We start from the raw sequence: 24,344 nt of genomic DNA on the forward strand, positions 1-24,344 counted from the left end.
GAATAGTTCCTTGATAAGAACAACTAAATATTACCTTAACTGTATCCCGCTGTTAATCCAGTCTTTTCCCTCTCAACATTTTTTCCGTTTCCCACTCAGGTAAACGCTGTAATCATCTCCTTGTGCTTGATCTTCCTTCAATTACGGCACTACCTTGATATCCAAGATTTTCAATTTTACATTACATATGAAATTCCGGAAATCTGTGACCACTTTTGTTGAACGAATCATTTACGATATTATTATTGATGATCCTGTCGCGTTTCATACATACAAGGACGAAAATAGCTTGTTCTCCAGTTGATTCTAGAACGTATTCTTCGAAAAAACTCTTATAGTTACACCCCATGAATTCAACCGCAAGGCTGTATTTTTCAATTTGATTCATCCAATCAACGTGAAATTTATTATTGTAATGACTAATTCGGTACCTTTCTTAGAAAGTCCCACTGTTCCTTGGTGTGTGTGCTCTCCATCTACACTCTTAAAAAACACATGAATGAGACCCAACAGAGACTTATTTTCCTTTCTCATCACCACACATAAACATCCACAAAACCATTTCTCACTATTTCACTGATATCCGATGTTTTAAACTTGAAACAGTACAGCAAATAAACTGGCCTTTCGGACCACCATGCATGCGCCTACCATGATGATTTTCTAATTTAACCTCACCTGATTTCACATGTTATGTGACCCTCCATATCCTGCCTGTTCATGTGTCTGTCAAAATGTCTCTTAACTTCGACATTGCATCTACTTCTAGCACATCAACTGACAGCATTTTCCAGGCATGTACCAGACTCTGTGTAAAAAAAAACAAACGCTTGCCTCTCGTTTAAATTTCCCCTTTTCACATTGAAGATTATCAAACTAGCTGGCAAAATACCCTCCGCTTTGTTCGTTGACTTCATAAACATGAAGGATTCTTGAATACTCAATTGAATGTTCCCTGCCGTGATCATTTTGGAAACACATCTCTGAAACAAATTTCATGTCATATCCATTTCTTTGTGACTTTTTACATCAACATTTTAAAAATGCTGCACACATTCAATCTGGGAACTATTAATTCTATCTTTTTACTGAGGACATACGAGCTTTTTCGGTTTGATTTGTTTTACCTGTATCTTTCATTTTGATTGAATTTGTTTCAATTTCTTCCTTCGCTTTCAACTCGCGGTTTACATGTAGTCTTCGGATGCTTTTTGCATTGTCTAAAGTGACAGAAGATATTGATACATTTACATCTTTTCCTGTTGCTAATTCCACAGTCACACCTTCTAAGAACTTATTGCAATATAATTATCATGACATGAATTGTGGACCGTGAGTCAAATAACGTTCATCACACGGAGGCAGTTTATGGAAAAGTACAATTTCACCATACTGTGTTCTTTCCAATAATTAGTTTTAAATTTGGAACGTCATTAATTTGATCAATCTAGTGCTGGAAGATTCCAGTCCACAGACGATGTCTCGTGAAGGTGAATTACATTAAACTTTCAGCATTGGATGAAATGTTGGTTTTTTATTGTTTGTATTTTTTGTACAATGTTTCTTCTCAGAATAAGGAAACGGCTAACTTGATAGTTGCCCAATTCCTGTCTTGCCTATTAGGTTGTGCATCATGAACGTCTGGCTGTTTCTGTGCAGTGTGGAGGTATCTATTCTGGCTGCAGTCTCAACAGACACATTTGATTCAAAATTGGACGAAGACTGGAAAAACTGGAAATCACAACGTGGGAACCAGTACACCAAGGTAAAAGGAGAGTCTGTACTGTTCAGCTCACTCAGAATAAGAATGGACTGCACACAATTGACAGAGATTGAGAATATGTAGTTGCAGTCTTTGAGAGGCATCTGCTGAGTGAAGTGACATTGAGAAAATATTGATCTTGAAATTCAATGGTATTCTCCAAGTTTCTATCTTCATTAATGAACTGACCAAACACAAAGTGAATCAGCAGCGACTTGGTTTATCTTAATTTACTAGGATCCCGCTGCAGTCCTGTTGGATTTACGACAAAAAACACAAATCTGACTCTAGAAGATTAAGATCCATTCTTGGTGTTGAAGAGACATTTGTAAGTGGGCATCTTGGAGACTGAGGGATGGGGGAGCCGTCTGATCATCCCAAGCGGCCCATTCAATGAAGCATCTCTTTGTCGAAACCCACTTTACTATGCTGGCAGCTTAACGCAGTTCTCTCACACAACAGGTTAAGAAGATACATACATGGACAGTAATTGCCCATGTAGTGGCCTCAGTTGTTTTGCAAAAAATGCCATGCTTGCCACTGGCCTAATCTTGCTTCAGGCATGGACCCTTGTTCAGCTATTTAATTTTAATTCACTTTCAGCATGAATCTCTCAGACTGGCAGCTCGACAGGTTTTGCGATGGGTGCGTTATGTTGAGTTGGGTTTGGGTAACCTGAGTAATCATTTTCACATCTGGGTGGGACGGTGAATCCTCACAGGAAAATGTTATTTCAGATTTCACAAACTGTTTTTTAATGCGTCTATATTATTTTATGAATGAAAGAAGCTGGAGTCTACTTATATTAATCTGTTTATTCAGGATGAGGAGAGCTACAGGAGAATGATATGGGAGGACAATATGAGATACATCGAACAACACAACCTCGAGCACTCATTGGGGAAACGCACATCTAAATTGGGAATGAACAAGTTTGGAGATCTGGTGTGTACAGGATATATCGTTTACGATCTATTTGATGCCGGTCATTGTGAAATTGTGAAGCTGGTACAAGGTTATATTCAGCTACAGGAGCAGCACTTGGTCATTTGGTCCCCCAAGCTGACTCACACATTCAGTACACTCAATGTCTGATCTCACTTCACTCCAATTTGTTGATTCCTTTCTTCTCATTCCAGGCTTCCATTACCCGTAACTCTTCTGGAAATCAAAATAATCTCTCTCAAGTTTGAAGCTATTCAATGACTCAAGTCTCCATTTCTCTCTTGGAAGAGAACTCTAATGATTGGCAATCCCCTGAATTTGACAATTTCTGCTCACTTGCATGATCAAATTTTGTACAACTAATTTGCATTATACAGAACTGGCTGGCTTGAGCACACCCTATCACGGCATGGATACACCTTTGTGTTGTTGAGCCTTCATCGATTCTGTCTATTATGACGTCTGGACGCCGGAGTTGCATTCTGTACTGTGGAGGCTGTTCCCTTCGGCTATAATATTCTTCTTGAGTCTGCTGGATCTCTGCCTCTGTCCTACCTATCGCTGGCTAAACTTTATACACAGCGGATAAACTAACCCGCTTTCCAAACATATTAAAGAATAATCCTGCTCTCTGTATTATTGCTCCTCAGGACAGTTGGTCATTTCCCCTATTCTCGGCACTTCAAAAAAATGTGACTAATGACATCAGCATTACACCAGCATCCATTGAATCGAAAAGAAATGATTTGTATTGAATTGGCTTGAATTGAATTGAATTTGATTGAATTGAGCTGAATTGAACTTAATTGAATTGAATTGAATCGAATTGAATTTAATGTCATGTGTACCGAGGCACAGTGAAAAGCTTTGACTTGCGAACAACACAGGCAGATCACAGAGTTAAGTCACATAGATTAGTAAATAGTAGCGTCAATGTCTATGCCAGGACATTGTTCTGTACTCACCTTTCCCATCAAGAAAAGCATCCTCTCACCATTCGCCCTGTCAATCGCCTTCTTATCTTATTTGTTTCAGTAAGTTCAGCACTCAATGTTCTCATTCCTCATGAGAAGTGGACCCAGTCTGTCAAACTGTTTCTTTGTGATAACTCTCTTCTTCGTAGGAATAGTTTTGATTAACCTGCTTCAACTTTCCTTCCTAATATTCCTCTGCAACAAGTGAAATCAATGCTAATCACAGTGCCCTCTGTGCTGTCTGACTGACTTTGTCCAATCGCAACAAGACTTCCCCACTTTGATGCTGTCTTTGCTCTGCATTAAAGGCAAATACTTCTTTTGCCTCTTTAATAACTTGCTGGACCTATGTGCACACAAATGTTAATAAGTGAACAGACAGGCAACACTTTTTTAACCACAGGAAAGCCAATAGATTGTGTTCACTTGCAATTTTAAAAGACATTTCATGCAGGGCCACATCAGCTGTTGCTAAACAAAATAAAAGATTATGGTGAAATGCGTAACATATTGGCATTGGTTGAGGATTTATTCGCTAAACAGAAAACAGAGAATGGGATTATGGAAAGTGAAGACAGAAATAATCCTATTTTTCTTCTGGGATGGAGGGGAACAACTGCACCAAAGATTGTCCTGTGAGTAATGGCTAATCAGGTTGGGACTTAACTGAATGGGGTTTGGAAGAATGACAGGTGATCCCTTTGAAATTTACATGTTCTTACTGGGTTTGACAGGGTGAGTGCACAGATGATGTTGACGCGAATGAGAGAGGCTAGGACTTGACATCATCGAATTGCAATAAATGGTCAGCGTTTTGAAATCGAGATGAACAGGAATTCCTTCTCTCTGAGGCCTGAATGTCTTTGCAGGAAGATAGTTCAGTGAAGAAAGCGTTTGTTATTCTCCCCTATATTTGTCATGTTATTGAATAGAGCTGTTGGGAGGTCATGTTGCTGTTGTGGAGGACATTAGTTCGGCCACTGTTAATATATTGCGTGCAAGTCTGGTTTCATTCCACTCGCAAAGATGTTGTGAAACTTGAAAGGGGTCAGAAAAGATTTACAAGTATTTTGGCAGGACTGCAGGATTTGAGCGATAGGGAGAGGCTGAATGTAATGATGGAGCAAGGTGGAGGGGCCAATAGTCTACTCATGTTGCTATTTGTTATGTTCTTATGGGGGAGGAAACAATTGCGCAAACTGAGTAAGACAGCTGAAATGCCTGTCAACGGCATTGAGAGGAGTCCTTCGGTAAGGAAAAACGAAGATGTGACAAACACCCCAGCGGGTGGTGACACCGATGAACATGCTGTACAGGTGGAGAACCTGGGAAATGGAATGGAATCTTTGCAGATCGCAGGGTGTGAGGAGACGTAGTTCAACGTAACTGTGGGAGACAGGAGATGGTCTAGCCCTGAAATGGAAACACTAAACTCAAGAAAGGAAAGGAAGATTTTCAGAGATTCCAGGTGAAGTTGGGGGAAGGGTGGAAATTCGGAGTAAAATTGATTACTATTTCTAATTCTGGGTGAGAGTAGGAAGCAACAATCAATGGATCAGAGACAGAACTTTGACAGGGGTCAGAGTAGGACTTGAACAAGGCATGCTCCATATAGCCTGCAAAAAGGCAGGCGCAACTCTGACTTTTGCATGTACCGAGGGCCCCGCTTATTACTCAGAGGATGGGACATGTTCATTCCCCTTTCAAACCGACATGTATCCCTTCCTACCCATCAAAAAGAGACACCAGATGACTCGCTACCAGTTTGCAAGCTGAGTTGGGTATGGAGATATCCAAAGTTCCTGATGATACGATATTTGATGATAGATAGCACCAAATTTGGTCCTTTTCTAACCATTCCAATCCAGTATCTTCTTGAAAAAGAGCAATTTCATTTTCGTACCTAAACCTAATAGTCCATGGGCAATTAGGCCAACTCAAGACCAACGTGTTATCCGGAATTCAGATCAGGCCAGTGATGGAATGTGAAATCCTCCTGATTGGGAAGGTTCATCTCAAACTCCAATAAACCCCACCAATCTGAGGTGAGTTAACCTATCCTTCCATGATGAAATTGACCTGTCAGGTTTTAATGATCAGAGACCATTATCGAACTGATTCTTGCAAAATGAAACACATGTATAAAGCAATTGCCAGTTTGGTAATTGAACGATCGAGCAGAGATATTTGAGCTGCTCGAGCCTTCTCACACAGCGTTTTATTGGATTGGGACGAAATGGGTGGCCACTTATTTGCCTGCTGCTCATTTATTCAGTCCAAGATTAAACACGAGTAATGAATGCCCTCATTGCTTTCCCCGCACTTCATGCTAAAGTCAGCGAATATGTAGAATGTAGCTCTCTTACGTTATTGACACTTCTCCTACATAATCACCACTAAAAGTCAATCATTTCACCAATGTGTTTGAATTTTCAGACCAATGAAGAGTTCAATAAGCTCATGAATGGACATCGCCGAATTGAAGCTGTTAACATGACTGAAATTGAAGCTGATGAAACAGATGAAAGTAGTGCATCTAAAGAAAGTCACTTTGAACTAAGAACTGCAACTGTTGACTGGCGAAGAGAAGGTTTAGTTACTCCAGTGAAAAACCAGGTAAACAAATCAGAAAAAGCTCTCAAGATTATTAAGTGCAGACATTAATTTCTCAATAGAATTGGACGTTTTGATCAGCTTGTCGGAATTGTTAGGAAAGGCTCCGTTTCAGTAGATAATTTTTAACACAAATTGCTTCTCCTGTTTTCTTGTTGCATTTGTTTCCTGGTATTCAAGGGAGCATGGTATATGGATCAATGATAATGTTCGTGCTTTTACTCATAATATCTAGAGAAATCATACTGCAAAAACAAATTCAATGGTGAGATTTAATTGTAAAATTGAAGTCTACCAGTACAATTCCGATGTAATAAATATAAGTTCAGATGTAAATTGGCACAACTCAATAATGGTAATGTTGCGAGCTGCAGTGCCAAGCTTCCTTGTGATACCATGTCCAGTCTTATTCAAAGAATATTCGATCATATGCTCGACATCCCAAATTTTAAAACCACATTCACTTCTGTTGGGCCTTGTACCTCTCTTAATCATTCTCTCCAACTGGACAAGGCTGATCGACAGGAGGGCAGAGCCTGCTGGTAATTATATGAAATATTGTGTACAAATGGGAGTTGTAAACGATCGGACTATACTGTAATTCACTAAGTGTCAGTTGCATTGAATGTTTGGGTGAGAGAACACCATGAGGCTCAGTGAGATTTCTCACTATCGTTATCAAAAGCATCTCGGTAGCCACGTCAATGCAGCTATAACATCCCACATATCCACTCCGTGTCTAATCTTCCCACACATTCTTCCCGGAACTATTCAATAGATTCATGATTAGTGCCCGATATCCTGGGAGCTGACCCATCATGAAAAAGCTGCTGTGAACCCACATGAGCACGAGCATGGTAACATTGCCCTGCTCAGATAGGAATGTTTTCGAACAGGCCAGAGAATGGTACAGAAAAACAACCAACATTGCCATCAGAATGCTTTGTGTCAGAAGCGCTGTGGCCACCCACCTTCCCCCTCCGTCTATATCCCAGCCCCAGCACCCCCTCCTACCCAGATTCATGATGTCACTGACGTCTTCCTCATCTTCAAAACCAACATCGCATTGGCATTGCCACTTCACGACCTCGGAATACCTCCCGTCATGTACCAACACCAACGGCCATGCAAAACTTAAATCTCTCACTCAATCCTTCCTGCTCTGTCATTCCAGGAGATGAGAGAACACTGGAGGACAGAAAGCTCTTGGATTGGTGGAGAGATGTCTGACACCAGATTCCTCAGCCTGTGAGGAGTGACTCCTGTTTCTCACCAGAAAACATGATACACCCACATTCCACTGAGTGAGTAAATACCACTCATCACTGCTTTGTTAGCATTCTGTCACTCTCATTAATTCTCAGTGTGTCTTTGCATTGACCCCAGAAACTTCTGTCTCTCGTTTTCTTTCGGTTCCATCAGCATCTACTCTAGCTCCACAGGGAAAGAAGACACCTCCTCATTCTCTGAGCATGAAAGTATTACGACCTCAGAGGAAATATCAGTAAGGCTGCGTCCCGCACACACCACTAGCTCCCTGGGAATGTGAGCTATTGAGGGTATGGGAGCACTTTCTGGTAAGCACCTCACTGTGTCATTTCCTACAGCACTCAGAGGGCTGCCAGCGACCCGGGACGGGCAAAAGAGACCGTGGTGTCGACAAAAATCTACATGTATCATGGAGCAGCAGATGCAGCAGACAGGGATGTACACTTGAAAGATGACAGATACGCTGCGGGGACCCAGATACCCCAATCAATGAATCATCTAAAGTCCAAGGACAGTATGCCAGTTGCATGGAGAAGCAGGCCCAGCACCCTCAGCGTCTGCTGGCCATGGGCACAAATCTGTACCCCATCGCCAACTGCTCCACAGGCCTGTAGTCGAGTTGCCACTTTCTAATCACAAGTAAAAGGGACAGTGCCCTGCTGGAGGAGGAGGCACACACAGGTCACTCCGAAGACCCAGACTCCAGATATCATAAAAGTGGCTGAGCCTCCACCTCCAAACTGCTGCCCAGTTCTGCTCAGCATTGTTAGTGCTCCCTCACGCCCGACAGACAAAATTGCTGCGAGACTGACTGAACAAACCATTGCAGGGCTAACAGGCTGCAACAATGTGTCCGATCCTTCCTGCCCAACCCAGAAACTGGTATTCATTAAATCTGAGACAATGAAGGAATATGAAGTTTAGTGGCAAGCGTGACAAACCTCGTACGTTATTTGATCCTTTTCGATATGTGGTATCAGCTTGACCTTCCACTTGGCTGTTTTTCTCTCGGTGGAGAGAAGCCTTAATAAATCTGCACCACCATGATGCCCAATGACATGGTCACATCGGACCAACGTGTGTACTGTGAGCTTGGTGTCGCATGTGGAAGGAAGAGGAGCAAGCTTTGCAGAGGTAAGGCTGTGCTGCTAACACCATCACACTTCATCCAACAACTTTATGGAATCCCTTCCCATCCAAGATTCATTTTAATCATCATTGCATATAGTGTTATCACCCAACCTCGCTCATAACTGCAATCTCCCAGACCTCTCAACGCACAGCCCTCAGAGGTGAAGAATTGCAAACTCTTCTCCCAGTGACAACAGTTCCCAATCCCCGAACTAGTCACTTTGTAGCCAAAGGACTGTTGAAACCAAGTCTCTGGATTGCAGACGCAAGGACAACTCCCCGCCCCGGCACCAGACTATGGTCGATCCCTGGACTGGGGACGAGCAAATGCCAGATGCTAAAGTTCATGGGCAAGGCCCATACAACTGGAGCCTGTGCATTTTGCCCTGAGATGCTATTTGGTCTGATCGAACACCATGGTCGTTTGTAACCAATCGGAAACAGCGTTCATCCTGTCCCTCTCTGAGAGCCAATGCCATGTTCCCTTAATAGCCAATACATTTTGCGAATTTGTCAAGAGAGGAAATTGAATAATGAGACAAGTTTTGGTATTAAGAAGACTTTTCATATTCAAATAATCCTCTTACATGTCAATGCTTCAAGTTGTTGGTCACTGCTGTAGAAATCAGATCAGTCCTCCTGGGAATAACGCTAAGGACGCTGCTTGGCCCAAACACTGTCCCCGCCAGGCAACACAGCTCCAGTGAGGAAAATTCTCCGACATCTTCAAACTCTCTCTTCTACAAGCTGAAGTCCCAACCTGCTTCAAGAAGACCACCATCATCTTCGTACGTGAGGAAACCAAACTCATGCATTGTTCCTTAATGAATACAGACCAGTGACCTGAGCACAATAATCATGAAGTGCTTCGAAAAGCTGGTGAGGGCCCACATGAACTCCATTCTCCCAGCCTCCCTCTGACAATTAAAATATGCCTATTGAAGTAACAGAGACACGGTGGGTGAAATATCTCTCGCCCTGCAAGCCTTGAACATTGGGAATAGGACACTTTCGTCAGACTTCTACTCGTTGACTGTGCCTCTGCATTCAACACTCTTATCACACTTTTGCCACATTGAACTCAAAGCCCTGTGACATTGTTCATGATTCTATCGTCTGCAACTGTATCCGCAGCTGTCTGACCCACAGATACCAATCATTGAAGATCGGCAACTGTACCTTCTCCCGAATAACCTTCACCACTTGCGTCCCCCAATAATGAATGCTCATCCAGTTACTGTACTACCTTTATACACACGAATTCTGAACGAACACCATCTATACATTCACTGACGACAGCACTGCAACAGGAGGGAAATTTGTTAACGATGAATGAAAAGACACAATGGAGATAGAGGGATCATTGACGTGGTGAAATGGGAATAGCTTCTCTGTCTCTCAATTCCGGAAAAATTAAAGAACACATAATTAACTTCAGAATGAAAGGAGAACAACACGCTCCATCTACATCAATGGGAATGAGGTTGAGAGAATGGAAATGTCAAATTTCCTAGACTGAACATAATGGACAAACTTTCCAGAAAATACCATGTGTTTGTGCCGTTGGAAAATATACAACAACGCCTCTTCTTCCTCAGAGAGCTCAGGAATATTGGCATGTGAACAAGGACCATCACTAACTTCGACAGTTGCACCTCTGAGTGGAAGGCCAGGTCTAGCAACTGCGAAGCTCAGGATCATAACAAACTCATGAAGGTTGTATGCGAGTCCCAGACGATCATTGAATCGAATACTCTATCTATGAACTCTACTTACACATTTCGCTGCCATGAAACGGCAGGCAACATAATCAAGGACCTACCTCACCCCGGTAATGTACTACTTACATGTATTCCGTCAGGTAGAAGATACTAAAGCTGGAACACATCCACCAGCAGGTGCAGGAACAGCTTTTCCCCAGCTGTTTTTAGTCAGCTTTGAAACTCTCTAGCTCAAATCCTACTGATCTTGCTGACATTGAATTTGCCTTGTGCCCACTCTCTGCGATGTACCATTTGTCCAACTCTTTTTTGAACTCTTCATCCTCGCATACTATCATGTGCCTCTATTGGTCATAAACAAATGGTTTCACTGTTGTTCGGGACACGTGACAATACATAAATCAAATCACATCTGAACCCAGGCACACCGATATTCACAGGTTCCATGTAATTCTGAGAAACCTGAACAAACCTTTAGATGAAGTTCTAAAAGTTCGTGTGAGACGGTGTTCCAAATGTATGTTGATGCAAACTGGCTATCATTTGTCGATCAATATGAGTTAATGTGGTTATATTTCTGTCAACACTAGGGTCAATGTCATTCTTCCTGGGCTTTCAGTGCAACTGGTGCCATAGAAGGACAGTGGGCAAAAAGGCATGGAAACCTGGTTTCTCTCAGTGAACAAAATCTGATTGATTGTAGTATACCAATTGATGGATGCTCTACTGGATTCGCATGGCACGGCTTTCTTCAAGTGATTGTATTTCAAGGCATCAACTCTGAGGAAACTTACCCTTACACAGGAAAGGTAAATCCACAAGACTTCTAGTAAGATTGTGGTGGAGTCGGGATTCATTCTCATTTCGTTTTATTTCATTTCTTCTGTCCTGTCTGTGTTCGCTTGTAAGTCTTATTGGAGTTTATTTTAATTACCTCTTGGTGAAGAGCAACGAAACCTGTGAGTGTGTCGAGCAGCATGGACTCACAACGGAAATAGACGAGAGAGTTTGGGTTGCTTATGGCTCCTGTCCTGACGCCAATTCATGGCTGCTCAGGCGGTGATGAGTCTAGGTACCTGGCAGTGTCCGTATTGAGTACAGTTTCGTGCAGGCAGCAGATGAGCTCTGCTTTCGTTCATGGCAATGTCTGCGTCTATCAGAGATTCACAAAATTAGCTGCGCAGGTGAGTCTGGGATTTTGGCAGCATCTGCACCCTGCACAGACTCATTGAGGTAGCGTGCAAGTGGGTTAGTTTTCTGTCAGTGCCTGTATCCAGCAGGGGTTGACGGAGCCAGAGCGGAGGTGAGATTTGTTTCCTGTCAGTATCTGTATCCAGCTCAGATTCATGGAGGCAGAAAAGGTGAGTTTGGTTTCCTGTCATTACTGCATCCATCATAGATTAGTGCAGATTGATTTTGTTTCTGTCAGTGTCGCTATCCAGCACATTTCATGGAGGGACGGGAAAGGTGTTTTCGGGTTCCTGTCATGATCTGTATCCAGCACAGATTCATGGAGATGGGGGGAAGGTGAGTTCGGGTACCTGTCAGTGCAGGTCTCCATCACAGATTCATGGAGGCAGCAATGGAGCTTAGGCCCAGTACAAGATCCGGCAGCAACTGCAGTGACTGCATTAGACAGCGATATCGAAAGCAGCCTCGTGGTAACAACAGAATCGTGTTTGGACCAATGTCATGCCTAGCAGCATCAGTGCCAACTACTTTGCTGAGGTCCATCAAGGCCTCCTTTTGACCAAGGCATCAGCGGAGTCAAGATGCTGCCAAAGATTTGGCGACTTTCATTCCGACGGTGATAGAGAAGGGGACACATGCCTGACCAGCATGTCCATGATTGAGCACTTAGCAAGGACTATGAAGTTGGACGTTCTCTTTATATCTCCATATGTTTCTCTTTTATATTGTATGTTGTGATTTTAAATGTGTTTTGAGATGGTGCTGCAGCGTGGCAACACTAGACAACACATTTCACTGTATGTGCAAAGAACATGCATGTGACAGTAAAAAACTCAAATGAAATTTCTTCGGTGGTTTTCAGAAGCACGGACTTTTTCCAACATCCATGGTGTTAGACCCTGAAACGCAATGCTTTTCAAATGGGAGCTGCCATCCTGGATCTGTGTCAATCCTTCCCTAAGAGTCTGCCCTCAGGTTTCTGAAAGTGTCACTGTATAAGCACCATTAAGGAGGCTGAGAGAATAAAATCTTTCAGCACTCCCAGTCATCTCAACCTTATCTTGGAAAGCTCTCCTACATCTTGACACAACACCTCGTACCCTCAGACAATATGTCTGAGGAGTTAAGAATACTTCACTTTTTGTGAATTAATGCTCACCATTCCCACAGTTCAAAGATGTGGAGGTTAGGGGGATTGTCTATGTTACCTAACCAGAGTGCGAAGGGAATTATAGGTTAGGTGTTTAAGCCATGGGAGACGCAGGGTTACAGGGATAAGGTAGGGCCGAATGGGCATTTTCTACACTCTGGGAATTCTATCATACTGTGATTTAGCATCTGGATGTGACGTTCGGCTGAATCAACGGAACATTCAGCATATTCTGTCCTTCAGACTGGGACGTGCGCCATCCACTATAACAGTTAACATCCTAACACAGCGATGGACAGATCTGAAGAGTCAGGAATGTCTGTCTGCTTCTCCCATATGCCCCAACGGGCTGGTCAGTCACTCTCATATAATCTGGAATTTTACATGAAAAGGAATGTAAATATGTTGATTTGTTAAGAGAGGCGTTTACTCTTTAGGAATGTCATTTACCATGCGACTTGCTGGGTTGACATTCGGCATATTGTGGTGTAATTAAGAAACTTGGCTTGAATCGATACTCAGGAGACGTTTTTGCGTAAGTTGCTTTGCAGTTGATGTTGTTCCTCCAGAAGCCGTTGTTGTCTGTCTACACGTCACAATTGCCCCGAGTCTTGGATTTGATTGGGATCAGCCTCTTGCGTGCAAATCCCAGCTCTTTGTCTCAGTGTTACACAGTTTCACCTTGTTCTTCAGTTAATTCTTCAAATCCTTAAACCCAGCTCTTCCACACTCTCATGTCTGGACTCATTGTAGATGACTTGCGCATTATCCAGGACAGCAATTGCTTTTGTTTTAGGTTTGTGTCAACACTGTTTAATTGTTCCCGTGGTAATCTGAGACCACAAGCAACTCAAAATTTAAGTTCATTGTCTGCCCATCTTCCCTGCTTTCCAAACTCCAGCGTTTCATTGGCCAAAGAAACAACTGAATGAAAGAAACACTCTCGTCATATGACAGGCGTACATGATCTGGTGACCGGGCATCACCCTACACTAATCCTATTCTCTGGCTATGTTTTATGGAAGTGATGGCCTCTCACTCACTGGCTGGCGAGTGAACATTAACAGAGTCTCCTCTTTTCATGAAGCTCCAGTGTAGGAATTGTCACTCAGGCACTGAGCTGGACAAGAGAATGGCTTTGCACAAATGACAGCGCTAAGGAGTGGTCATTACCAGCCAAAGGCCAGTGGCGCTGCTCATCAGGAAGGCAGTAACATTCAGTACAACAACCTGAGGGCTGGTATTGATCTTGGGTAACAGACCAACAGTAAGTGACTGAGTGAGAGGAGTGGAGGTGACGATAACAACACAGCTTTGAGGAGGGGTGTGTTTGGCTGGGGTGGGGTGTGGTGCAGTGAGGTCTGATAACAGCAGGGGTACCCTTTGTCAACTGGTACTTGATATTTTCCCAACCCCTAAATCTACAATCAATGCTGAACACATTTGCATGTCGTTGTCGTCTCATGTTGATCACCTCACTCACCACTGAATGAATTATATTGGCATTGGGATCAGAACTGCTCAGTATGATAAATTGCCAATTTGGCAACCTCAGTTTGGACTCCAGCACGAATACTCGGCTTGTGATTCATTACAACTTTAGTCCCTAATTTACACTCCATAGTTGGGGAAACGACCTGATATCAAGCGTTGAAGTGAGAATGACACCCCTTTCCATTCAGGCGTGACGTGACATCAAGGAGCCCAAGAAAATCTGGAGTGAATGGAAATTGGAAGAAAAAAATCTTTTGGTTGTAATTATATCGAACACACTGGAAGGTGTTTGCAGTTATTTGATGGCTTTCTGTTCGGGACATGTCGATCGGAGTTCCTCAGTGTAGCCTTCTTGGTACAGCCACCTTCAGCTGCTTCGTCAGTGGCCTTCTATCCAAAAGGTAAGCAGGGGGATTATCTACACGATTGTCAGAAACATTTGAATTTATCACATTTTGAAGAAATCTGTGTCCAATGCGGCAAGGTGTGGACAATATCTCCACTTGCGAAGATAAATAACAAATGACATTCTCACCAGACAAGTACCAGGCAATGACATAATCCAACAAGTGAGGTAATTTAATCATCACTGAGTCTCACATTATCAACATCTTTGAAGCCTTTCCATCAACTAAAGAAAAGGCAAGGATATGGTGGAATACTTCATCATCCCTGGATGACTACAGCTCCGACAACAAAGAAAGAAACAGTTATTTTATTGGTTGTCTACTATAGACATTGGACAGATTGGACAGTAGATCTTGGAAACGTGCAGATATAACAGAATTGCTGATAAGGGTGATTTGAAATTCCCCAATATTAATTGGAACATCCGTGGTGAAGATTATCAGGATGGAGATGATTTTGTTGGGTGTTACCAGGAAGTATTCCTGATACAATAAATAGATAGGCCGACTGGGAGAGGCCATATTGGATTTGGTTCGAGACAATTCGCCAGGCCAGGTGTTAGATATCTCGATGGGTGAGCATTTCGGTGACAGAAAGCATAAATGCCACAAATGTGCAGTCGCCGTGGGTAGGAATAGAAACGGACTGTATGAGAGGGAAGCCGAAAATGTGTTGCTGGAAAAGCGCAGCAGGTCAGGGAGCATCCAAGCAGCAGGAGAGTCGATGTTTTGTGCATGAGCCCGTCTTCAGGAAGAAGGGCTCATGCCTGAAACGTCGATTCTCCTGCTCCCTGGATGCTGCCTGACCTGCTGTGCTTTTCCAGCAACATATTTTCTGCTCTGATCTCCAGTATCTGCAGTACTCACTTTCTCCTTTATGAGAGGGAATTTAATCTGGGGACGGGATGTTTTACTACTCTTCGAAAGGTCCCGTGGAGTGCAAATTAGGAATAATTGTTCTACGGAAATGCACAACAGAAATGTGTAGCATTTTTTTTTACTGTGTTGAATAACTTTGTCCCAATGAGACCGGTGCGGAATTGTAAAGGAAATTAGCCCTGGATGACAAGAGCAGAAGAATGGGATCTGGCGAAAATTTTGTCGATTACAGCGTCGAAAGGAAAGAACTCAAAAATGGGCGAAGGAAAACTGGTTGGGGGCATGAGAAAGCCGTGGCGAGAAGGATTTGAAAATATCCGAATGTTTTGCACACGTACATTAGGAATAAGAGAATGATCTGCGAGAGTCTAAGCTGGATCCAAGCCAATGGAGGGAACTTAAGCATCGAGCGTGGCGAGATAATGAAGGATCAAAATGAGTTTTTTTTTGCTGTAGTAGTCGTGAGAGAGAGGGAGCTCGATGATAGCGAGAATACTGGGGAAGAGCTTAATAGGCTTGAACTGATTGATATTTAGAATGTGGATATGGTATAAATTGTGAAAAGCGTGAGTATGATTCAATCTCGAGGGCAGGATTAGATCTATCGACATTTCCTACGAGAAGTGAGAAATGAGATTGCTGCACCTCTGGCAATGATCTTTGAATCCAACCTCTTCACAGGAGTAGTTCGGTATGTTTGGAGGGAGGAATATATTGTAATTCTCTTCAAGTAATTAAATAGAGAAAAAAAACTGGAAATTATTGTCGAGGTAGGTTTACGTCTGTGGTCAGCAAGGTACTGGAGAAAGTTCGCAGATATAGCATTTTGGATTGTTTAGATAATGATTTTTGATTAAGGAAAATCAATATGGCTTTTTGAGGAGCATGTCATGCATCACAATTCGTATGCGTTCTTTGAGGATGTGTTGAGACAGGTTGATGAAGGTCGAGCAGTGGATAGGATGTATATGGATTTCAGTAAGGTATTTGATGGGTTCCCCACGGCAGGCTCATTCAGCAAGTTAGGAGGTTATAGGATCTACTGAAATTTGGCTGCCTGTATACGGAATTGGCTTGCCAAGAGAAGACAGGAAATGGTCGTGGATGGGATGTCATTCATTTGAAGGTCGGAGACCAGTGATCTCCTGCAGGGATCTGTTCTTGGGCCTTTTATCTTTGTTATTTTTTATATAAATGGCTTGGATAAAGAAATGGAAGGTAACCAGAGACGTTTATCCAGGAAAAAGGCTGTCACGACAGGTCATACAGTTATGGTCACTGGAGAAAGTAAAGGGAAGATACCAGAAGTAGGTTGTTTCCGCAGATGCTTTGATGCGTGGACTCCACTGCTAGCTTTGGAAGTAAAGTTAGAGACATTCACACCATTTCAGCAACTGCTGGTCAAGCACATGCAAGGCAGCAATTGGAGAGGTGTGTATTTAGGTTGATCTTAGATGAAGATAAATATTTGGCACAACATTGGGGTCCGAAGGGCCTGCACTGTGCTGCACTGTTCAGTGTTCTATGTTTTGACACTGAGGAGGTTTGACACCATCCAGGACATTCACTCCATTTGTCTGGCATCAAATCCACAAATATTAATTCCCTCCAATATCATCACAAAGTGACAGCAGTATGTACAATCCACGAGCTACAGCTGTGTAGTTGACTGATGGACTGTAGACAGAATCTTCCAAACCGAAAGCCACTTCCGCCAAGGAGGGCAGGAGATACAATTAACACCACTCCCTGCAACATCCCCTCAAATCAGTCACCATCCGGGCTCAGAAATCTATTGTCATTCCGTCACCGACTTTGGGTCAAAAGCCTTGAACTCCCTCTCGAACAGAATTGTACCAATCAAAAATTCTGCAAATGTTCTGGAAGGCAGCTCATCACACCTTCTCCAAGCCAAGTTTGAATGAACGCTGACACAGTCTGCCACAACTACATTTTCAGCCACCTTGGAATTAAACCTGGGTGAATGTGGCAATCCCTCCTGCTCCACACAGACACCCATTCCAATATCACTCCCAGTATCAATCTCACCCCAGAATTGGCATCATGTTCTTCCCTGTGTCCTGAAGCTGAAGTAACTGCAACATTGATGAGAAGTGATTGAAAATTATTGACCAGAATCTTCACTCCATCAGACAGTACCAACACTCTGAAAAGTCACCACATTTATAATTTTCCAATTTTCGTTAAAACACGGGCATAGTGGCCATACTTTAGACAATCAATATACTCCATCATTTCCAAAATGCAGGAATTTACAGAGAAGCCAAGTGTGCAGGTGCATAATTCCTTGGAAGTGGAGCCGAGGATAGATAGGATGGTGAAGGAGGCACTTGGCTCAGTTACCTTCATTGTTCAAATCATTGGTACAGGTATTGCGACGTCATATTGCAGCTGTACAGGACATCGACGAGGCCACTTTTGTAAAACTCTACACAAGTTTTGTTGCTCTGTTAAAGGGACGATGTTTTTAACTTTCACAGGGTGCAGAAAATATTGACAAGTATTTTGCTGGGATTTGGTTTCAGTTTTTGGGAGAGACTGAATAGGCGGGGCCTTTCTCCCAGCGGAGGAACAGAGGCTGAAGGGTGATATTATTGATGTTTATAAAATCATGAAGTACATGTATCGGGTGAAGAGCCGAATGTTTTAGCCATGGGATCGGAGTCCAAACCTAGAGAGCAGAGCCTTAAGGTGAAAGGGGAAATATTTGAATAGGCACTGAGACTAATACTAATTAATTGTAATCCAATGACTCTAATGTTGCAAGTATTGACGGTTTGGGAAACGTTTATCTGCATGTGAAGATTTGAGTTTACTAAAGGACGATCACAATTTTCAGATGAGTCGACCGAAAACACTGAAGAGACTTAACTCTTTCTCGTCTAGTTTCACTATGAGCTAACCAGAGGATGAGCTTGATTGGGATATTGAATTGTCAAGACAAAGAACAATGTTCTTCATGTACTCACATTTCAATTCATTTGCAATACCATTGCTTGGTCTCAGTGTAGAATTTTTCGAATACATTGAGCAATAAATATTAAGTTTGACACAAGAAAACCCTAAAAATGATCTGATTTGTAATTGTTTCGCGCTGAGGCTCATGTATGTATGGAATGACCTGCCTGAACAAGTTGTGGAGGCTGGGGCAATTACAAAACTTAAAAGGTACCCAGATGGGTATATGGATTGGAAGTGTTCAGGGCCAAATGGTCGCGAATAGGACGACAATACGTCAGGATATATGATCGGCGTGGACGAGTTGGAACAAACGGCTTGTTTTCATGCTAAGTCACTATAAATGTATCTTTTTCTAAAAAAAAGTGAACAAAGCTGACACAGATTTGGGAAAATAAATTGGCTGCCAAAGTAGGAATGCAGAAAAGTATCAAGAAAAGAAAAAATAGCTTTATCATGAACTTAATGAGCGTTCATTTTCAACATTTTATTTAAACTATAGGATGGAGGCTCCTGCAGATTTCAACGAGATAAAATTGCTGCTAAAATTACTGGCCAGAAATGGGTTTGGGGAGGCGAGGAAGCATTGGAACAAGCAGTGAGAGAGATAGGACCGATGTCTGTTGTGATTAATGCAAGTCTGAAATCCATTCAACATTATAAAGAAGGTAAGTTGCAGAGCACTGGATGATGTCGTTGAATCATATGATCGACGATTCAAGAAAAGGTATAAGAAATCATAAATCTACAGAGACATTTACTGTTACTATTTTGGTATTAATATCACTTCAAATTCACCATGGACCATGACCATTACCCTTGTTCCTCCCTACACTCCTCCCGTGTTACATGCCGTCCAGTTCTGTCAGATATCATCGAGTTAAAGCGAGACTATGCTACAAGGTGAGCTCATGAATGGTAATGAGAAATGGACCTGCTCCCATTTGGAGTGATGCAAATAGCTCAAAACATTGTGCGATAGCTCAGAGAACTGACAGTGAGGTGTAACTGTCCTGATGTGCTGCTGAGTACCTGCACATGTCAGCGTTTTATTGATTGTAAATTGAAGACGCTACACTCACTGTAGCTGGATTAAGAGGAAGGGCGAGACCTTCGACTTGAAATCTCTTGGCCTCCTGCTGAGAGTCTTTCACTCTCTGCTCCACCTCTTCTCTCAGCAGCTGTTTCTATTCTGTTCTTGATCTCCTCTCGTGTGGCGACTCGAGATGACTTGCAAAGACGGTGGTCTGAACAGGGTGGTGGAGCCTGCACAGCTTCCTTGTGATGATGACACAGGTCGTCTCCATGTGCAGGACGATTCTCTATTGACTCCATCAACATTTCAAATCACAAAGCACTTCTACTGTACAACCCACAATTGGAGACAAACCCGAAAAATACTGAATGCAGAGTGGAGATCCTTCATTACCCCAGGTGTAGGATTTTGTCAGTTAACAGAATGTGTTAACACACATGGCAGCAAACCGATATTCCACACGGTCAGATACCATGGTCAGTGTCTTCTGCAAATGTCTGGTAAATTATTTCTACACTGAATATAATCTCAGCAAGATATAAAAACAACAGCAAAAATTATTAAATAAATGGAAGAATGTAATCAAGGTCGGACCTTCAATTGGAAAACAGATAGTCTGTGATTGGGTGGAACAAGGAAATTAAATAAGAAAAGGGATGGTGCTCCAGTGCCAGCCGGAATGGACAGGAGACAATTAAAGAAAGTAAAGAAATGTATGCAGAAAGTTTCAGGGCCTGAGGGAGTGTTATTTAAACAAAAAGAGACCTCGGGGCCCGCGTGCATAATTCCATGATTTTGGAGTCACACGTCGACAGGGGAGTGAAAGCAGCATTCGTCAGTGCATTGAGTATATGCTTTGGGATGTCATGTTCCAGCTGCAAAGGACATTGGTAAGGCCAGTTTTAGAATTTTATGTTAAAGTCTGGACTTTCTGCTGTAAGAAAGATGTTGTTAAATTTGAAAGGATCCAGAAAATATTTACAAGGACTGAGCAAGGGTTGAAGTATTTGAGGGTCAGAGTGAGGCTGAATTGAGTCCAGCTTAGAGTTTTGCTGGAGAAGCACAGCAGCACAGGCAGCATTTGAAGAGGAGGAAAATCAAGTTTCGGGCAACAGCTCTTCCTGATGAAGTCTATTTTCCTCCCTCCTCAGATCCTGCCTGACCTGCTGTGCATTTCCAGCATAAGTCTAATCTGGACTCAGATCTCCAGCATCTGCAGTCCTCACTTTCGCCCGAGGCTGAGAAGGCTGCAGCCTTGTTCGCTGGTACGACAGAGACTGAAGGGTGAGCTTGTGGAGGTTCATAAACAATAATGGGTATGGGACGAATAAAGAGGAGGAGAGTCCAAAACTAGAGACCGTATGTTTAAGGTGAGAAGGAAAAGATTTAAACCTTAACTGAGGAGCAATGTTTTCACACAGAGCATGGTACGTGTCTGGAATGAAATACCAGAGGAGGTGGTGGAGAGTGATACAAATACAACATTAGCAAAGGCATCTGGATGGGTAGATGTATAGGAATGGTTTACAGGGATATTGGCCAAGTGCTGGAAAATAGGGCTAGATTGGTTGAGGATATGTGCTCATCATGGACGATTTCCATCGAAGGATCGAAGCATTTCTACACTAAAAAAGTCTATGACTCTGAAGGATGTGCCGAGAGGAAGTGAGAATGGTGGAGGCGATATCATTGGGAAACATTGATTAAAGTCAACAGACGTCATGGTGCGGAGTGAGGACGATCAATTTGAAGACAGTTAGTAAAAACAGACATGTCAGTGTTCATGAAACAAAGCTAAATTAACACTAATTAAATATTTCACAGATAAACCATTTAATATGTGTCTCCTTACAGGAGTTTACTATGATGAAAATTGCAATGGATATGTAACCGATGAAGTGCTGGTGGTTGGTTTTGGAATTGAGGATGGAATGAAGTATTGGCTGGTTAAAAACAGGTCCGTACTCTTTGAAATAATAAACACCTGATCACAGACGGAGAAGGGAGAGTGGCATGGAATGAATTTCCTGTCTCTGTGCTGCAACCTTTGTATCTGTTCAACGAGCACGTAACTCTGTATTTATCTGGAATTGAATGCTTAATGGTTGTGCTGTCTGAGATGATATCTAAAAAAAAGTCAGAGGCAGGTATCCCATCACCAAGTAACGCTGCACTTACAAGTGTACGGTTCTTGTCTGAAGTATTGCTTCGCACAGAGGCAGGCATCAGAGTGTCATTATCCCTGAATCACAACCAGTTTTTAAACTTACCAGTACAAATTACAAACATATGGTTAAAATTAACAGCTATACACAACAACAGAAAACAATTTCCTGGGGAAATGGGCGGCAAAGTCATATCTCAAACCCAACTGTACAACCTGTTCACAGGGAAACAAGGACAAAGCTCTAATCACTTGTCACTCGGACACTGATGGGATCAGATTAACAGCCCCAATTCTGGAACGTAGAACATAGAACTTTACAGCCCAGTAAATGTCTTTTAACACTCGATGTTGCGCTGACCTGTGCAACCAATCTGAAGCCCATGGAGCAAATACTATTCCATTCTCGTACATATTCCTGACCAATGACCATTTAAATATTCTGAAATGTGGCAAGACCTCCACTGATGCAGGCAGAGTTCCAAGCCCCGACAACAATCGGAGGAAAGAAACTACCACTGACATCTGTCCAATGTCTATCTCTGTTGATTTTAAAGCCCTCCTGCCAGCCATCGCCATTCAAGGAAAAAAAGCCTCTCACTATCCAACCTACCAAATATTTTAATTAACTTATGTGTCTCAATTAATTCACCTGAAACTTTATCCTACCGAAAACAGCCTAACTCCCTCAGCTTTTCCTTTTGCTATCTCCCTCCATAACTGTCGATTGCCCAGTAAATCTCATCTGAACCCGTTCCAAAGCATGCACATTCTTCCTGTAATACGGTGACCAGAAGTGTGCATATTACCCAGAATGTGGTTGCGACAGAGTTTAGTATGGCTTGAAGCATGATCTCCTGTTTCCGAAACTGAATCCCCCTAACAATCAAAGCTAACACACCATATGCCATCCCAATAACCCTATCAACCTGGGAGGCAATATTCAAACATCGATGTACCTCGACACTGAGATCTCTGTGCTCATCTGCACAAGCACGAATCTGACCATTCGCCCATTACATTGGATTCTTTCCAAACTGAATCACCTCACACTTTACCGCGTTAAACTGCATTCGCCACCTGTCGTCATAGCTCTGCAGCTTATCTACTTATGTCTGCAATCCATACATCCTTAGTAACTGTCAACACCTCTAACGAACTTAATATCATCCGCATATTAGTCCACCATCCTTCTCATTCATTCAGTTCATTTCTATAAAAATCGACTAACAAAAGTAGATCCGAAACTGATCCTTACGGTACTTTATTAGTAACTGAACTCTAGAATGAATATTTTCCATCAAGTACCACCGTCTGTCTCCTTTCAGCCATTTATTCTTTGAGGCATCGCTGGCTGCCGTCATTACAATCACGGCAGTCAGGTTTGGAAGAAGCAGTCACATCTTCAGGGCCAGATTGGATACAAAATGTTTGATTAAAGAAGTCCTGTGGTTCTGGTGAACACACACACACACACACACACACACACACACACACACACACACACACACACACACACACACACACACACACACACACTGACACATACACACATTTCTACTTGATTTCCCAGAAGAAACAGTATGTGGGTCGCTTATAAGAACGTACACATTGTTGTGTAGTAAGGTAGATAGTATTACAGTTTAATGGGTGCTGGAATAGTTTGGTAAAGCTTGGAAATGTGATTTGGGCAGGGTAACCAGATATGGAACAAATTCTGAGGCCGAAGTATCCTTGCAGTTTAGGAGACACGGGGTAACCTTTGCCCAAATCAACTTATGCTCTGCACAGTCTCTATCCTGTGGCAGGCAATCTCAGAACGATGTTGGTTGAAAAAAAACCCTGAGAAAATCTCCTCCTCCATAAGGCAAGAAGGAAATCTCCAGGAGGCCATATACACTTTCACTCGTCCCTATTCAATTAGAACTTCGTATCCACTCCAGCTGCAGACTATCCCTGATATTGATCTCACCTCATGCCATTTGAATTGTTGTAGTGAGTCTATACGTAGTGTACAGATCAGCAATTGATGTTAAAGAAAACAATTTACTCTTTCCACCCTGATGCAACTTATTCTTTACAACTCATTGTCTAGCTCAGTAATTCCAGAATTCAGTCCCTAAAATAATTCCAATTGCATACCAGAGTTAAAACAGCTGCTTCTCCAAACATGTCTCTTTTATCAGCATTTTGATTCCAACACCAATGCACTTTCTTACTTTCCAGCTGGGGAACAGACTGGGGTGAAGACGGGTACATCAAAATTGCTAAGGATAGAGGGAATCACTGTGGAATTGCCAGTATTCTGCGGTACCCTATCGTGTAACGAGCCAACTGATAAGACAGAGCTTCATCAATCCCAGCTGAATGAAAACCCGGACCATTTCTGTTAATGCTGACTCAGTCAATGACATCGCTTTAATTGTCTGCTGCAAATTTAAAAAGTGAAATAATGACGATTTTTGCCATTTCTATCGCTTCATATAAAACCAATGGCATTGTCTGATTGATACGTATAGCCACTGTAAATGATAGAGTGAATAAATTCTCCAGCTTGGAGAAGACAATAATCTGCCTGTACTGCTGATGTACAACAATATAATAAAGGCTGCCAGCAATCATTTTCAGA

The 24,344-nt window shown here is 42.5% G+C and overlaps 1 protein-coding gene across 1 annotated transcript; it reads left to right on the forward strand.

The window, feature by feature from the left end:
• The first annotated feature begins 1,625 nt into the window (after positions 1–1,625).
• LOC140475392 (procathepsin L-like) lies at positions 1,626–24,344 on the forward strand. Its single transcript, XM_072567776.1, has 7 exons — positions 1,626–1,765; positions 2,585–2,707; positions 6,118–6,297; positions 11,006–11,224; positions 19,018–19,183; positions 21,406–21,508; positions 23,942–24,344. Exons 1-7 carry the CDS (start codon positions 1,634–1,636, stop codon positions 24,039–24,041), a joined length of 1,023 nt encoding a protein of 340 aa, XP_072423877.1. The 5' UTR covers positions 1,626–1,633; the 3' UTR covers positions 24,042–24,344.

The sequence above is a fragment of the Chiloscyllium punctatum genome, unplaced genomic scaffold, assembly GCF_047496795.1.
Source record: "Chiloscyllium punctatum isolate Juve2018m unplaced genomic scaffold, sChiPun1.3 scaffold_1609, whole genome shotgun sequence".
Lineage (NCBI taxonomy): Eukaryota > Metazoa > Chordata > Chondrichthyes > Orectolobiformes > Hemiscylliidae > Chiloscyllium > Chiloscyllium punctatum.

Bases quoted from the DNA above. Each gene is read 5' to 3' on its own strand.
- LOC140475392 (XM_072567776.1), top strand. From the start codon at position 1,634: ATGAACGTCTGGCTGTTTCTGTGCAGTGTGGAGGTATCTATTCTGGCT. The intron at 1,766-2,584 runs GTAAAAGGAGAG...CTGTTTATTCAG, and splicing joins GTGGGAACCAGTACACCAAG to GATGAGGAGAGCTACAGGAG. The intron at 2,708-6,117 runs GTGTGTACAGGA...TTGAATTTTCAG, and splicing joins TGAACAAGTTTGGAGATCTG to ACCAATGAAGAGTTCAATAA.